An 18098-nucleotide genomic window follows, 5' to 3' on the forward strand; every position below is an offset into this window, starting at 1 on the left:
AATTAATAATCTGCAAGCTATGGTAGTTCTTTGCAATTTTATTATTTCACATCATAATTAATTTCACTTCAATTATCAGAGATTTTAAAAAAGGATATTCAAAGTTTATGACTATGACCCCCTGAAATACATAGATAGGATAAACAATATATCACATGAATGGGTTGTGTCAAAATATATTACAGTGCTTTCACTACGTCACTTGAAATTTAATTCTCTACCTTGATGGTCATTGATAACATCTTAAATTAATTCTTCGGATTCTCAAATATCTCCCACAGTAACTTCAAATATTTCTTAGAATTAATCAAAGTTTAAATAATAAAAATGAATTAATTATGATAAAGTTTTCACTCTTTGCAATAAAAAAAACCTCTCCATACAACTTACAATATGAATTTGCCAATAAAAATTTTTAAATTCTTCTATAGCTAAGTAAGAAATAGGAACTGAGTAGAAAGGAGATAAACTAACAATTCTAACAGTTCCTAAAATATACTGCTCCTAAAGAAATCTATTATAGAGCAGTCTTTTAAATGAAAATGTGAAAAATAAGATGCCTTAGGCCTGAATTCTGCATTACTATTCAGTAGTAGCATACACATTTTACTAATATCTAATGTCCAAATTAACTTTTCATTTCATTCAAATGAAAATTGAATTTGTTAATTTCATTGAGAAATACACAATACTGGAATAACATAAAAGAAAAACATACGAATCATAGAGTAAAAATTAAAGGTTCACTATGTTCTCTAGCCTGAGTTAAAAGAAATTGAGAATAGGTAACAGGTGTTTCTGAAAGCTAGCCTTTAATCCTAGTTTTAGTTCTGTGATCATATTGAAGTCATATACTATTTTAAGACATAACCTCACTTCTTAAAACTACATAATATGAAAACAGTACTCTAAATGGACACCAATGTTTGAGGTATATGGTGAGAACTGACATACTATGATAATATAACTTCTAAAGAAGAGGAATAAAGGCACTCCAGAGACAGGCTTTTTATAAACACCCAAAGAGAAGAAAAGAAAGTGACTTTTAATAACTGCAAAAGGAAACAATAATTTGGTTGATTTAGTCAAAGTGCAAAGACCTAAATAAAAAAAAAATAGCATAGATATTTGAAAATAGAAAAAGAGAAAGGAAATTGTACTAAAAGGGCTTTTTAATGGATGATGACTAGACAGCACTGGAATATTTTTTTAAAGATTTTATTTATTTAACAGACAGAGATCTCAAGTAGGTGGAGAGGCAGGCAGAGAGAGAGAGAGGAGGAAGCAGGCTCCCCACTGAGCAGAGACCCGGATGCGGGGCTCGATTCCAGGACCCCGATTTCATGACCTGAGTGGAAGGCAGAGCCTTTAACCTATGGAGCCACCCAGGCACCCCTGGAATATTTTATACTAGTTTATTGACAAAGGATTCAATCTCAATGATAATTTTAACAAAGATGGTACCAAGTCTGTGTAAATTGTTGTATTAAAAAATAAGACCATTACAAAAAATGATCACCCAATCTTTCTCTGAAATTGCTCTAAAATAGTAAGGGAGATGAGATACATGTGCATGAAAAAATATATTTTATTGTGAGCTAAATGAAAACATTATTAATGCAGATAGTAGATGCTAAGTTAAACTAAATGTAAATATAAAGCACGTATTTATAACATATGGTAGCCAAGTAGTTCAGGGGCACAAATACAAAATGTGGTTTAATAATTCAATAGAACTCAAGCTGCTTATAAATAAGATATGACAGAATATGTTGTTTTCTCATATACAAACATTTTTGTCTATACTTAGTTTTTTAAATCTTTGATTTCATTAAACAATGTTTATGTCAAAGTTTTCCATTTTAAAGACTCCCAATGAAGGTGAAATAAAAAACTAGATAGTTTCTTGTCTCTGGGGGAGATATCTTAGTTTGCAAATTGTCATAAAAGTTGCACCCCTACATGAGCGTGGGTTAATTTAGCAGTTTGTTGCTATGTGAGGTTTTTCTAGGCAATGACATACATGCTCTAATTTATAGCTGGCTGAGATCTGTATTTAAAAAAAAAAAAAGAAAAAACCCTGAATCTTACATATTTTATTAGGAGGATTATATTTTGAAAAGCAAGCATGAGAAATGTGTATTCTGATCCACGTGGCAGAGATTATGTTTATTTTTCTCTTTTTTTAAATGGAAAAATGATTTTAAAACTTGGGAAGGAAATCAATACAAAAATAAGGGACAGAACAATGATCAGTTTGTATGTCATTACAATAATTAACTACTAACTTCGATCACACTAATTTAAGAATGTCCTTTGAAAAACTGCTGTTCAGACTTTTGGCCTGCTTAATTTATTAAAGAAATACAATATAACCCTTACCAGGGTGCAGGGCTGTTTTCAGCTTTGGTTTGATCAGTCACAAATATTAACTCGCTTAATCCTATTAAAAAACCTTATGAGGTAAATTGTTATTACTATCCACTTTTAATAGATGAGGAAACAGAGATCAAGAAATTTGTCCAACTATTAAGTAACACAGTGAGTGGTAAAGCTGGGATTTGACCCTAGGATTTCTAGATTGAAGATTTTTGATTCCTGTATCACCAAAGACACTTCTGTCAGTATCAGCTGGGTCAAATTCCTCTTGGAGCACTGAGCTGGGAAATTTTGTGTGTGTTTGGGATGATGAGTTCGCAACCTTCCTAGGTAATTAGAGCAATTAGTGTGTTTCCTCTTTTGCTTGGTTGCATGAGCTCAGAAGTAAGCTCTGTGTTCAATTGTGGCTTTTTCATAACCAGAATTTCTTGATATTTTTCATTCCCCTTTGCTTCATAGTTTCTTTCATGTTATATGTAGCCTTTCATCTTATTGTTCTTTGAATTTACAATGAGTTCAAATTCTTTTAGGAAGTATGAGGGGAATCAATCACTAATCAACTTCTTTTTTTTAAATCTTTCTTTTTTTTTTATTATTGTGTTATGTTAGTCACCATACAATACACCATTAGTTTTTGTTTTTGCTTTTTAAAATTTTATTAGATTTTAAATTTTATTAGATTTATTTTTTATTATTTTTTAATGAAGTGGTTATTTTTTTATTGTGTATATTATTCACCATAAAATACATCATTCGTTTTTGATGTAGTGCTCCGAGGTTCATTGTTCATGTATAACACCCAGTGCTCCATGCAGTACATGCCCTCCTTAATACCCACCTCCAGGCGCACTCATGCTCCCACCCTACTCCCCTCTAAAACCCTCAGTTTGTTTCTGAGTCCACAATTTCTCATGCTTTGTCTCCCCCTCTGATTTCCCCCAAATAGAGCTACCCTATGACCCTGAAATTGCACTACTGGGTATTTATGCCAAAGATACAGATGCAGTGAAAAGAAGGGCCGTATATACCCCAATGTTCATAGCAGCAATGTCCACAATCACCAGACTGTGGAAAGAGCTGAGATGCCCTTCAACAGATGAATGGATAAAGAAGATGTGGTCCATATATACAATGGAGTATTATGCCTCCATCAGAAACGATGATTACCCAACTTTTGTATCAACATGGATGGGACTAGAGGAGATTATGCTGAGTGAAATAAGTCAAGCACTAACCAACTTCTAACAATAACTACAAATCAGTCTCAAACAGAACTCCTGCATATTCTCCAATTTATAAATCAAATAACTACAGGAAATCAGACACAGCTATCATCAATCATTTAAAATAAGGTGTGGCTAAACTAAACTGAAAGGTCCCCTAAAACCAGTGATCATAACTTCTTTTAATATTTAACAATAAACAGACATATTTTAATTAAATTTGGCCTTTTCAAAGCATTCACTCTTTCCTTTAGTGGCACTAGAAGAACCATTGGTCACTAGGCCCATTTTATCTGGTGAAGGTGAGGATAATGGTAATCTCCTGACTTTGTCATCCTAGACAAAATGATGCCACGTCCTTTCATCTTTCATCAAGGGCAGTTACATGGTAGAAAATGAAAGAGTATGATTTTAGACGGCTTGCGTCTATCTAGCTTGAGTTCTATCGCTAATTAGCTGGTAACATTGAATAGTCATTTAAATTCTACCGGTTGGATATTACATGATTAGAACACATCTTCTTTATACAATTCTTCCTCTCTTTCCAGCTGGACACTTTGATCACTCTCTTGTATTCTTTCATTTCATACGTGAAGAAACAAATATCAGAGAAATGAGTGAATCAGTCAGAGGAAAACAGTGCAAAGGTCTTTGGACCTCTGGAATTTTATTAAGAACTCAAAACATTGTAGGTACATACCATCTTTCTCCATCTCAACCCAGAGGTTATTACTATTCTGAAAGTGGTATCTTTCTTTTCCATTTTTATTTCCATTCCAAATTTATAAATGTATACATTGATTACAATAAAATATATATATTCAATAAATATATATTTATATTATAAAATATATAGTATAAATATATACAATAAATGTATATATATACATATATATATAAATAATACATAGTACAATTTTTGATGTTTAATGTAAGAAAATTCTTTTACTATTGACTTATTTTGTCCAACATAAAATTTTGGATTTTATCCATGTTGATATATGTAATGGTATTTAACTGCTATATAGTATTTTGGTAAAGTGATAGACCTCAATTTGTTCATCTGCTTCCTTGAACAGTGGCTTTCGACCTTTTTTGGACCATGCAATCCATAGGGGGTAAAAATATATTTTATGTGGTGACCCAGTAGATAGAGCTGTGGATCTGTGAAATCAAAGTTTACCTTTTTATTTATCCCTGTTATATGTGATGTACTCTATTCCATTCTATTTCATTTTTTAAAAATGCTGGTTGTATACTAAATATAGAGCCCTCTATTGGGTTACAACCTGACATTTGAAAAACACTGTTCGAGAGGAATATTATTCAAACTGCTACAATGCTTCCAGTACTCTGATATTTCTCTAGGTTGGGGTGGGAAGGTAGGGGTAGGGGAGTAGGTGCTGCTTAGAATTTTTTCAAGCAAGGAATGATGCAACTAAAGAGGAATATATTAAGCTTGCAGATGGCTTAGGTACAGAAAACAAGTTGGTGAACCATAGTTTTAAGAAGTTAGGCTAAGTTCTTATCATGAGGCAATTCTGAAAAACTACATAGATTTTTAAAATAAATGATTCGTATTTTAAATTGATACTATAAGCTTACTACTTTAAGGATTCCTATGAACAGTCTATTTGTAAACTGGAATGAATATTTTTAGAAAGTGAATAAAAACCACTCATTTTAACTTACATATTTATTTGTCATGGTGAATGAAGAATGTCCATAACTCAGGGAAATGGCTTTATCTATATTTCCATAAGCTATATCAATAAGCTTTATGCCTCGGTTGCATTACAGTATATTATTTGCAGACTTAAACACAAATGACTTCATTGACTTGCAGGTCTCCCATGAAGATACTGTAATGTGGATTTCTATGTCAAGTGGAAGTAGGACCATTTCTTTTTCAAAAAATTCTTGAATTCCAATATGGTTACATATTATGTTGGTCTTTGAAGGTGTATTGTAGCCTATAGCCATCACTAGAGACATAGAAATATTTTGTTTTCAGCAAGACTGGCCATTACTATTTGGTTTTTGGCATTGTTATCTGACTTAAGTACTCTACTCCTGTCATCATCAGCTCTCAGTATACAGTGCTTGGCAAAATCTAATGACTTCAATGAGTACACCAGCCTTTGTAAGATCCAGGGGTCAGAAACCGTCTTGTTTTCCTATCCCGATTTTTAAGTAAGTAATGAAGTTAAGTTGACAGAGAAAGCCAAATCTGCCAAAATGCCAAAGAAAGAGAACTGAAAATGTAAGAGCAAAGGGGGGGCAAGTGTTAGGAGACTATCATCCCAATTAGGAGCCATTGAATGGCCATGATCTGCAGTAATTTATCCTTGTAAATCTTTCACCTTGGAATACAGTGCTTGGAATACAGTGCTGTGATTTCTGGCCCCAATGTAAGGATATAAATAATGATAGGCATATTTAACCTCTGAAGGCATGGCTGTCAATCTGATTCCAGATCAAAGGAATCAGAAGGTTGGTAAGGAAATTGATATGGAAGATGGGAGCTCTGGGTGAGGCCAATTCACCTGTTGCACACTTTCAAGTCAACCACTATTTGCAGTCTCCTCTGATTCAGTGGAACACTGCTCCTTCCCCTCCCACGCATTTCTTACCTTGGTCCCTGGAAATCCTTTCTCAAGAAAAAGGAGCAAGAAATTCCATTCTACATCCTCTCACTGATTTAAATAATCTTTGTTTCCTAAATGAAAGAGCTCTTCCTTGAAGCCATGACTCCCCTTTAAGGGCGGGTGAACATGTGGTTTAACATAGAAACTAGAACATATTTAAGAGTAAAAGAGGGAATTATTAATAGTTATGCCAGGACCACAGGTGTAAATTGGGACTGTTATTGACAAAACAGATGTTCAGGTCACCCTACCTATAGTCCTCTCAAGAGCAAGCCACTCATTTTCCCATAGTTCACCTATACCTCAGCGTTAGAAAATAGGATCAACATCCCCTATACAACCCAAACTATTTTTTTCAGAATATTTACATTTTTGTGTAAAATTGCAGTTACTCTAATGTCCCTTCTTCACTGCTACCTCCTCACTATTCTTCTTCTTTGCTCTTATTTATCAAACTTTCCGGGACTAGATAGCTCTTCAAAGACTTTAGCACCTCGTTTATCTTCCTCTACATCCAAGACCCAAGGTAATCTTCTGATTATCCTATCACTTTTCTGATAATCCAACCCATACAAGTCATGACTTCTTAATCCTGGCATTTTTAATTCAACAGAAATGTCAAATTTCTCTTCAAAGTCCCATATACTTTCATATCTCTCACTTAGCATTCCCTCTTAGACAAGTTCTTCAACCTCACTGGGACCCAAGGTCTCTGTATTCCTCTACTTTTCATATTGGTCAACACCTATCAGGTGGTACCTTTCTCTATAAAGCTTACTCAATTGACTGTTACTCTATTTCTTTTAATTAAACTCAACTTTTTTGATCTGGGGTCTTACATCTCTCTACCTGTTGAAATTTCTACACTGGGTCAATCCCGTGATTCATATTTTCCAAGATTATTATACCTGGTCTGTGAGCTCACCTGTAAATTATTACATCAAGCAAATGGATGGTTTATTTGAGGTCACCACCCTCAAATGTTTCCTCTGTTCTGCCTGTCAATCTTTCCATATACTTTTTTAAAGTTACCATCTCTCACATTCTTCATAGCAAGTATTTCAAGCTTATACACTTTTGTTAAATGTTCAATGCAGCCATTTCCCCCTTCAATCTCAGTAAGTAACACTGACACCTTCTTCAAACCCTCCCCAACCTCCTCTCACATCAACTAACAGACTTTACAAGTGCTCATCCTTTCTTGCCTCTCTTTCGCACAAGAGGTATCATTATTTCACTTGTGCTCTCGATAGTTTTTTCTTTTTCCCTGTCCCTTCAGGAACTCCCTTCACCAACTTCCTTTTATATCCGATCTCTAAATTGTTATTGACCCTTTCTGATCAGCATGCTGAATTCTTAAAAAACAAAACCTCGCTCAACCCTACCTCCTCCTCCTCCAGCTTCTAGCCACTGTCTTTCCTTTTATAGCCGAATTCATAGAGATTATTGTTCTATGCTCATGGCCTCTCTGTGTCCTCACACTCCCCTCAGTGACTCTGATCTGTTTCCTGCTGTCGCTCTCACAGGCAGCATTTGTTGTTGTTTCTCTTTCTTTCTTCTTCTTAGATCCCTCGGTTTTCCTCTCAGATCTCTGAATGGTCCATTTAGGTAGCTTATTTCATGTACACGTGCAAAATGGAATAATCTTAGTGAGCTTCACTCTGCAAGGTCTGGCCTTTAGCCATGTGGGGTTACAGAAATTCAAGTTTATGGGTGCACCTAGGACAACTAAAAATATTTAAACTTATAAAACACGGCTGTATGAAACCTAGAAATATCATTTACATAAAGGAAAACAGTTGTTAAGTATACTCTCTCCACATAGGAAAATGACAAGGAAAGTGAAAATATCACCAAGTGGCTAATGGTGGATTTGGAATTGACCAAAGCATTCTATGTGTAAAAGGCCTATAGCCTGCAGTGTCATTCTCCACATCAAGAATGAACTCTGAAAGCAATATTCCCAAAGACTTGAGAGAAGGGTACCCCTCTCTCAGATATAATGGATTGTGAAGAGAAGGGATTCCTATTTGACTATTTAATGAATCTTCTGTAGGTACTTATTCTCAAACATAAGTATCAGGAGATGTCCAATTATTGAGGGTTTTGGAGGGGTGGGGTGGGGGGGTGGAGTGAGCCTGGTGGCGGGTATTGTGGAGGGCATGTATTGCATGGAGCACTGGGTGTGGTGCACAAACAATGAATTTTGGAACACTGAACAGTGGAACACTGAAAAAAAAATTAAATTAAGTTTAAAAAAAAAAGGAAGAATATATTATGAATGGTGTGTCTGGGTGGCTCAGTTGGTTAAGCATCAGCCTTCAGCTCAGGTCACGATCTCAGAACCTGGAATGGAGCCCCCATCTGGCTCTGCACCCAGCGAGGAGTCTGCTTGTCCCCCTGTCCCTCCCCAAAGACCCCCCCAAATCCCCCCACCTGCTCAGCTGTCTCTCAAATAAAATCTTTTTTTTAAAAAAAGAATATATTATGAAGATATCAGACCCCTTGCTCATTTCATTTTTTGGCTATTTCAAGAAGTTTTGGGAACCTGCCTTAGGACAGGTCATTCAAAATGTCCTGAAACAAATTTCCCCCAAAGCCACCAATCAGCTTCCTTCATAAATAGTATATCTGTTATCAAATAAAGGTATTGTTTCTTTTTGTATTTGGAAAAAAAACACCCTGCTATGAGAGAACAAATATGTAACTCCTATTACCTATGCAAAGTGGGATAGAAAAACCGAATTAAAACAGTATAGTTTTATATCTCTATTCCAGTAGTCAATTTGTAAATTAAAACAGAGAAAAATCCTAATCTCATAGGCTTTGTTTTATGGATTCTAGCAAAATGTTCAAATTGACCTTTACTATAAACTGAGAGTTGCTCTCCACTAGAAAAAAAAAAAAATGTTTCTTGAATTCAAAATGTCATTTAAGAATACCATAACCATTTAAAATCACAATGTTCACTACACAAATTGAGTCATTCATTCTTTGCACACATAGGTGAAGTAAGTCTACAAAAGGAAGGAGTGTGATTGCTTATGTTTTTGGGAGCAATGAACCAGAAGCAATCCCTTTGAAAGAAAAGTGCAAATATGCTTGGTGATCCAGAATTTAAAGTTAAGACCTTGTCTATATCTCTTTGTCACCATTAATTGATACTCAATTCTTAATGGTGTGGTTACCTTTTAATTCACTCTCAGTGGTTCTCTCATGTCATTCACTTGTTCAGAAGAGCTCAAGGAAGAAGGTACCAACAGATATCTGATGTTAAAGTGTTAGATGTCAAATAGGTCTTGTTGGATCTGGTAGTGTTCTATGTGGATACCACATTTGAATACACTTCTAATAACATCGTGGACATTTGGGTTTTCTACCAAGTGGTTCAATATTGGACAGCAGTTACCCAAAGGGCTCAAGTTAACTGCAGCAACAGTTCTGTATGATTGATAAATACATCACAGTGGTGATTATTATGGGCTTTTTAGAATTTAAGACATGTTTCTGAGTCCAGCTCTGACATTATGCTATCCTGAAAAGATAATAATGTATCCACACTTGAATTTTTTCATGTGAAGATTGGGGTTAATATTCTCTCTTAAAGATGAATATGGGGGTTAAATGAGGATGTATGTAACATGCTTATTATGATGCTTGGCATAAAGTAAATGCCTATAATGGTAATGATGGTATATAGCTCGTCCCACTGATGATACTACATTAAAGTCAGTTATACCACCAATCTAAAGTGCTGTAGATTCTGCATAAGGATTTCTAAAAAACTATATATTTCAAAAACATAGTCTTTCAATAAGGCTGTTTCTGGAATGCGGTTTATAGGACTTTGAACGATATCCTTAGTCTATTAAGTGAGACTTTCCCAGGTGTCTAGTACTTCACTATGACGTCAAGTTTTAATATCTTTTTGAAGCCTGAACATAGCTGTTGGGGGAGGGGAACTGATGGTGATATTCTCATCTTCATATATCATGTCTTGAGACAGTTCAGAATGCCACACTAACCTCTATATTAAGCTAACCTTTCTCTATACCACAAGTCATGAGAACTGGGGGGAGGTGACATTTGACTTTACTACCTGTAAATGACCTTTCTTTGATTAATTTCCCTCTTCCAAACCACAGCCATCTTTCAGAGTTATCAGGCAGGAAACGGCTCCCCATTTTTATCCCTGTGTGGCTTTTAATTCCCTAGGTTGTCACCATCTGGCCATAAAAAGGGGGGAGATTGAATCCCAGGATTCTTTCCTTCACTTTCTTGTGTTCTTCTATTTTCTTCAGTCTACATAGGATTGTTTAACCATGTGATTAGACTCGGCTATACTGTGAAACAATTTCAGTTTACAATGAGTTGAGGCTTTTCACAAAAACTGGACATGTATTCCATGAGCTTTTCACAGAATTAAAAAAAGAAACAAAATAAAACAGGATCACACTCCTATTGGCACTGGTTAAGCTACCAAGTCTTTTCCTTGAGATGTAACCTGTCATCTGCTTTAGACTATGGATATCTCTAGCGGAATCTGTTGGTATTATAGATCTTTAGACTAACATGCCCTAATTTCACTTACCAATTCCAAAGTTAAATTCCTATCCCCAGAGGGTGTTTAATATTTTGTATCTAAATTAATGCTCATAGACAATGTGTTCTCATTATTATCCTTTCTATTTGAAAGCTGTGTCTTCAAAGTTGAATAGTCTTTTTCTTCTCTGGTGCTAACATTTTATTGGAGAGTTCGATAACCTCATTACACTTTTTTGTGTCCATAAATTTTAGGGTGTTTTAGAAGAATGTTCTCCTCAATGTCTTTTTGAGTTGTTTTTTGAGCATCAGCTATCTACCCTTGACCCGCCTCAAAGTTCCTTGATTTTTGCATTAATAGAATTCATTTCCTCAAATGCTGAACACATCTGCACTTTAAAAAAAAAGATTTTATTTATTTATATTATAGACAGAGATCACAAGTAGGCAGAGAGGCGGGAGGGTGGGGCGGGGAGCAGGCTCCCTGCTGAGCAGGGAGCCTGATGTGGGGCTTGATCCCAGGACGCTGTGATCATGACCTGAGCTGAAGGCAGAGGCTTATCCCACTGAGCCACCCAGGTGCCCACACATCTGCATTCTAAAGCAACTCTGATATATTCTGCTGGCATCTTTAAAAGTGTGTTCTTTCATTTTTTATTCAGAAACTTCTTCAGTCCTCACCCCCTTGGTCTAAGTTTAACTCCCACAATTTATAATTCTCATTTGGGATAGAGATAGCTTATCTTCTGCTCTACATCAAAACATACTCTCTAGAAGAAACCTGATATTATTCTATCAAAGTGTGAATTTAAGTCATAAAGTTACCTTTTCTAGGGACATGGGTATTTGTACAAGAGCCTTATCTCTAATTGCAAAGTGACACTCTTAAGAATTGTTAAAAGAAACTACTGTTCAGTGTGGATGCAATGAGAAGACCCTAACCATATGGGACTTACATGCCACACAGACAGACCCCAGATTACCAGTGTACTCAGGGAGGTATTAGTATGCCTTACATATGAAATGGATTTGGTATCTTCAAATGTTTTCTTTGAAATTATGGTTCTATTTCTGGCTTGCTTTCTTCTTCATAGTGCCAATCTAGGTCGACAGGAGAATATGAGACCATTGTTCCATATCCCGCTTAAAAGAGAACACCACTTCAAAGAGAACAACACCTGACAAAAATAAAACAAGCAATAAGTTTTAAAACACTGTGCCTGTGTGCTTGTTAATTTTAACTTTTTCAGAGATTCAAGTTACTTTAGGGAACCTACTTTGGGTGATTATGTTCCATATCTGCACAACAAAGCCATCTAAATAAAAATAATTAATATATAATTAATTTCCAAAAATTTCTTCTTTAATATTAGGAAAAGTATTACAATGTTTAGAATGTTCCCTCTTGCCCTCTGCTAAAAACAAAATCAAAAGTTAAAAACATGGAATGAATTCCTTGAACAATTTTTTGTCAAATTCACTTTTATTAAAATTTCTTTAAAGGGTACTAGGGCTTTTAAATCTAACACAGATGAAACATGCCATCAAAAGAAAACAAAATACTTCATAATGTACCTTTTAGCTACACTGCCTTTTAAAAAGTTTCTTTTGCTAATTGCATTTAGTGATTACAGAATAAATTGTTGCATTCCTTGTGAATCTAGTTTATAAATTATCAGACATTAACATGAAATAATTTGTTTATGAAACAGAGCAGTAACATAAAGGCATTTTACACAAAATTATATTTGATATGCAATTTTAACTCTTCCTCTTTATATTTATAAAAGTTATATTATCTATGAACGTATTCACATTCTTCACATGAACATAAGCCAGAGAGTTGACCTGTTAATGATGTTTGTAACATTACTTATGAGTCAAGACTCGACCAAAATCTTTATGGAATTAGAATATATCTTTGTTATCCTATACTTTTTGTCCCTTAAAAACAGTTTAACACACAAAGCTAGGTGAGTATGTGATTAGCTCTACATTCATCCATTTAGTAAAAGTTTATTGAGGATTGATGTGCCAAACACTGTGCTAGTTCTGAGAAAACAATTGTTAGCAGGACAGACATAATCTCTGCTCTTAAAAAGATGACATTCTAGTGGGGGAGACATATTTTCTTTTAAATCTCAACAAATAAAAATATTTACAAGTTGTATAATGAAAGAAATGTGCAAAGAGCTAAGATAAGGGTTGGCGCTGGGTAGGCACAGTTTCCGGTTAGGATGGGACAAAAAGAAATGAGAAAGAAGCAGCTATTTGAAAAACGGTGGGTGAGGGTATGTTTTCTCCCACAGCCTCGCTAATCCCCCGAAGTGAATATTTATATGGTACTGCACTTCCCTAGTGATACATTTTTATTCATAGTATAACCATATATGTACTTTTAAAATGTGTGTAGAGTAGTTACAGCAAAGGATGGAAATAAATACATCCTCTAACCACTATAAAAATACTGTAGAGAAAAACTGTGAAAGCAGTGAATTACTATAGTTTATACAAAGGTTCCTTTCTACATGTACAATTGTGAGTCTCAGAGCCAGGATTATTCGACTGCAGAGGATGAAATAGAACCCCTGGTTTAGTATGTAAACATAACCTTGACTTCTTTGGGGTGAGTTGGACATACCATGATCTGCAAATGAGAAAGAAACATAAGATGTTAAAAACAGGAAAAATTTCCCCAAATGGTCTAATTCTCACAAGTGGTTATATGATCTTTGCCATTCTAAAATTTGGGAGCTATTTACTCCTGCCTAAATCCCCCATTCTTGGCCACCAAATGTAAAGTGTCTGAATGCTTAGCCACTAGAGGGAGAGTGTGTGCCTCTGGTGATTCTGGAGCCAATGAAAGTAACTCATGAAAAGGATAGGCTTTCAAGGGAGCTAAATTAAGCTTCAACCAGCTAAGGGTAAGGGCTATTCCAGCTCTGGTAGCTTTGGGAAATTTGAGGATGGTTCCTTAAGACTTCACAATGGACCCTCTTCTACTAGCAGTTAGGCTGCTTAAAATATCCAGATATTTCATCTTAATTTTGAATATGTTTTAATTCATCTTCTCCAAGGACCTCCATTATTTTGCAGATACCTAAATGCAGGCTTAATTTTTAGGAAGGAGTTGTGGCAATTCAGGCAAGTTAAGTTTCCCCTTATATATTGGTAATTTATATAGAACGAACATTCCAATTTTCTAAGATAATTTAAGATTAAAACCCTTGCTATCTACTGGGATGATCAGAATGACTTGTGGAATTCTAATTTCAGTCTTTTCCAAATAGGACTTCAGGAAAATTAATTCTATTTAGATAATAGTTAGGCTTAAAAAAAAAACCACAAAAATCTGCCTTACGAATATATAATTCACAGGGGAGAAAAAACATATATAAGTCACAGGACCTGCAATTTTACTTAAAACTGTCATAAAGTTGTTCTTGCTGATCTAAGTCCAAATGATTTGTTCTCCAATGAAAATTGATTAATCTTGTTTGCACTATGGCACCAACTTTCATTTTCCATAATTTAAAAACGAGCCTATTTGTACAGTTTTTTAAAAAATACAATGCATGAAATAAACTCTTAAGTAATTCATTATACAACTTAAATATAGTTATTACACAAGTCCCATGGTATCCATTATTCGGTGTTTATTAAGGTAAGGTGAATGAATTCCTTCCCCACCCCAAAATCCAAAGACAAGACACGGTCCAAAATTTTATAGACCTACAGACTAGTGTTTAAGATATAGTTGATGATTTTATTTTCAGTGTAGCATTTCTCTTTCCACAGCAGGGGTGAAAAAAAAAAAAACAAAACCCAAAACTCAGCAACTATTTTTGGGATTCTTGAAAGGAGTAGGAGTACGAAGCCTCCTCCTAACTCTTTCGGCATTGATTTTCTTCACAATCTGTGATATGGTTTCTCAGAAATGCTGTTTGGCAGTCCTGATAATTTCATGTGTTTTCAAACTTAAGCCACCCAGACTACACAGTTCAGTATTTTCAGCTCCTTTCATTTTCCTTTTCCCTTTAATTATAGAAGCCTCTATTCCCTCTTTTTGCAAATGTGGTCAAGTTAAATGCTAAATGCTACTATTTGTAGACGAAATATGCATTTGCTTTTTTTTCATGACGATCCACAGACGATTTTCCCAAATAAAAAAGCTGGGCTGTACCTGGTAGTGACGGCGACACTTCCCCCGGACCAACTTTTTGGACCCTCACCCGCTCCTTTGACTTTGGTGAATGCGGCACAAGCCCTGGGGAGTAAAAGCAAGTCAACACTCTAATTTTAAACTTGCACTGCAAAGCACTTTCAAAATAGTTGAGCTTCATCTCAGACCTGAATTTCCTTCTCAATTCATTCCCTCAATTCATCCTGATTCGTGTCCTGGTCTCCCCGGGGCCGTTTTCTGAACTGTACCGCTTAGTTTATTGCGAAGCCCGAGTGGGTGGGTCCACGCGCACACCCCGGCTCCGGCCAGGACGCCGATGCCTGAGCTCCGCGTCGGGCGCCCGGACCGTCGTCCCGCTCCCTCCGCCCGGCCTCGTCACAAATCCCAGTTTGAAAGAAAACTTCAAGCGGCCGAAATGAACCTCCCCTCACCGCTCCAATCCTTCCTTCCCAGCCGGCAGAAAACGTGAGATTTATTAAGACTTGGCGGGGGAGCGGGTGGGGTGTCGCCATGGCACTCTCGGAAGCAGGTTACCTGGTCCCCCTTTGGGGGCGGGGTCCGCCGTCTTGGGGGCCGCAGGGCAGGGGACGACGCGGCCGGGCGCGCGGGTGGGCGCGAGGGAGTGCGCGCGTCGCGGAGCAGCCGGGCAGCACTTGTCCTGTAATCGATTGCCGAGCGCGCCGAGCGGCCCGGAGCGCAGACACGCGCACACGCGCCCTCGCCAACCCGCGCGCACACGCGCGCACACACACACACACACACACACACACGCACGCACGCACAGGCTCAGGCGCCCAGGCCCCGCACACACGCACACACACACGCGCGCGCGCGCGCGCGCACGCACGTCCGCCTGCCCGCGCCCCAGGCCCCGCCGCCCGCCGCCCGCCGCCGTCGACAGCCCGCCCTCCGCCCGCGGGCGTCTGCGCGAGCCCGGCCAGCGGGGGAGATGTGCTCGGGCTCCGGCGGATCGGTTTCTCGGGGTTTGACCAGCTGTCCCGGGCTAACCCTGCTCCTCGCTGAAGATGGAGGAAGTAAAAACAGGATTACCCTTAGCTACAGATCCACTGCCTTAGTTTCCACCACCAACTGCAGTGCACAAACACACGTTAGGCACAGGAAAGAAAGAAAGAGAGAGGATACACTAACAGTAAACACAAACAAAAGGGTGATGGGATTATTTTACTGCATGCACTGCTGAGGTAAATCTCCGCTTGGCTTTTGCGTGGTGAAGAACAGCTCTTGTTTTATTTGTCTTCTGATTCATAGATTATATATAAATATGTGTATCTGATTTGCAAAGGGGGGGAGTGTTTTCAAAGTTAAGTGTAATTATATAGCATCTCGTTTTGCACTGTGATGTGATCAAATGACTTGTTGCTGTTAACCAGTAATAATAATAATGTAGATATTTTTCTCTGGGCGGGATGGATTGTGGTTATGATTAGGATAATGATTTCTGTAAAGGACGCTCAGGGAATCGGGTTGAAGATGATGTCCTCTGCCTTAATTTATCTTCCCCTCCTCGTAATGTGTTTCGGGGATGTTAATCGATTAATCAGTTCTCATCTCTGTAGCTGTCATGGATTTTGACTTGTTTTGCTTTGTTTTAACTTGAATTCCAAGAAAGATTGGGTAGCTTGGAATAAATTGTAGCTGTCCTGGTAGAAGGTAATATTCAGATCCTTGTTGGAATTTTTTAAAAAGCAAAAAACCTGGTATGACACATGTAAAAAGGCAGCAGTTAAATCACTTTGACAGGTTCTAGTATGGGCGAAAGAGATGGAATTAAGATTTATTTATTTTTCTTTTCTTTATTTTTTCTTCTTTTATCTTTTCTTTCTTTCTTTTCTCTTTCTCTTTCTTTTTCCTTTTTTTTTTTTTTTTTTTTTTTTGCCAAGGGGAAAAAAAAGTTTTTTTAATTTTGCTTTGTTTTTCTCTGGGTTTTTCCCCCCTGTCCCCCCCCCCTTTCCCCCCTCCCCCCCCCCCCCCTTTTCTTTCAGTTTTCTTGCCTTAGCTTTTGGTCGATTCTTAAGGAACCGGTGGATCAAGTTTTTTCTCTTCTTGTTAATCTCATTGCTGTAGCACTGACTGACCTCTCCCCCCCCCCTTTTTTTTCCTCTTTCCTGAAAGTACGTGGTGCCATTCCTGAGTGACTTTTCCTACTAGACCATCCCAAAGGGACGAGGGGGAGGGGTAGAAGGAGGAGGAGGAGGAGGAGGAGGAGGAGGAGGAGGAGAGGGGGGTGTTCCTTCTCTCTCATTTCTTGGTTTTGTTTATCAGCCGATCTGTTTGCAGGATTTGGGCTCGGAATGACCCACCTGTAAAGTGCTTTTCCTTCCTCCTCGCCTTGAACTCTGCAGGGGGCTTGGCTTGGAGGGGCAAGGGAGGGAAAGAGAGAAGGGGGAAACACAAAAAACTTCTTTCTTTCTCTCTCCGTTTATCTTCAGCCCGACATTGTCACCTCCTCTTTGAGGGGTTAGAAGAAGCTGAGATCTCCCGACAGAGCTGGAAATGGTGATGAATCTTTTTTAATCAAAGGACAATTTCTTTTGTATGTACATTTCGTTTCTCTTTCTCCTTTTCTTTTTCTTTCTTTCCTTCTCTGAGGGTTAATAACCATTTCATTGATGGGGCAGACTTCTTTCGCTTCTTCCTGACGTTTCTTTCTTTTTAATATGTGTGTGTTAAATGTGTACATTTTTAAAGAGATAAACTCATTTGTAAAATATCCGAAGAAACTGCCCCCCTTTTAAACTTTACGGATGCCTTTCTTGAAACAGCCTTATGTAATCATAATTTGAAAGAATTTGGTAACAGTACAGCAGGTTGAAATTTAAGTGCTATGTAGTGACTGAGTTGGGAATTTGATCTGATTATTCCATAAAGAAAGAAACAAAAGTTTTTTTGGGGGGGGTGGGGAGGGTGGTGGTGAAGAAGGGGAGGGGAGGGAGAAGGGAAGTGGTTTTGGAGACAAGAAGTGAAGCTGCCTGTTTTCCAGTAAGTAATGGAGAAATTCCAGGAGCCAGGGCTAAATATACTTGGCGATCAATACAGAAATGGCTCATTGTGAATAATTTAGCTGCTGGTGCAGTGAGAGTTTTGAAACTAAAGGCAAAAAGG

The 18098-nt window shown here is 37.4% G+C and overlaps 2 protein-coding genes across 14 annotated transcripts in view; one reads left to right on the forward strand and one right to left on the reverse strand.

Annotated features, from left to right (window-relative positions):
* Window positions 1-12263: 12263 nt before the first annotated feature.
* LOC116869030 lies at window positions 12264-16242 on the reverse strand. Its single transcript, XM_032859840.1, has 5 exons — window positions 16162-16242; window positions 15823-15994; window positions 15510-15692; window positions 14976-15059; window positions 12264-13439 (listed from the first exon to the last, which is right to left on the reverse strand). Exons 1-5 carry the CDS (start codon window positions 16240-16242, stop codon window positions 13249-13251), a joined length of 711 nt encoding a protein of 236 aa, XP_032715731.1. The 3' UTR covers window positions 12264-13248.
* The window catches only part of IKZF2 (IKAROS family zinc finger 2), a 152703-nt gene continuing 149889 nt past the window's right edge, over window positions 15285-18098 (forward strand). For 6 of the 13 annotated variants that reach the window (XM_032859883.1, XM_032859879.1, XM_032859885.1 and 3 more), the window contains exon 1: window positions 17229-17492. In XM_032859883.1, coding sequence (XP_032715774.1) covers window positions 17490-17492 — 3 coding nt within the window. In that variant the 5' untranslated portion in view covers window positions 17229-17489. Of the gene's footprint in view, window positions 15441-15949; window positions 16178-17228; window positions 17530-18098 lie in introns of those variants that run through there. The other 7 variants (XM_032859875.1, XM_032859878.1, XM_032859873.1 and 4 more) reach the window with 6 other exon arrangements.

The sequence above is a fragment of the Lontra canadensis genome, unplaced genomic scaffold, assembly GCF_010015895.1.
Source record: "Lontra canadensis isolate GAN:19392208 unplaced genomic scaffold, GSC_riverotter_1.0 scaffold18, whole genome shotgun sequence".
Taxonomy (NCBI): Eukaryota; Metazoa; Chordata; class Mammalia; order Carnivora; family Mustelidae; genus Lontra; species Lontra canadensis.

Coding starts and splice junctions, on each gene's coding strand:
- LOC116869030 (XM_032859840.1), bottom strand. CDS start 16,242: ATGAATCAGAAGACAAATAAAACAAGAGCTGTTCTTCACCACGCAAAA. Junction 15,693..15,822: donor TGGGGCGCGGGCAGGCGGAC/GTGCGTGCGCGC, acceptor CGGGTTGGCGAG/GGCGCGTGTGCGCGTGTCTG. Junction 13,440..14,975: donor AGTGTCGCCGTCACTACCAG/GTACAGCCCAGC, acceptor TCTCATTTGCAG/ATCATGGTATGTCCAACTCA.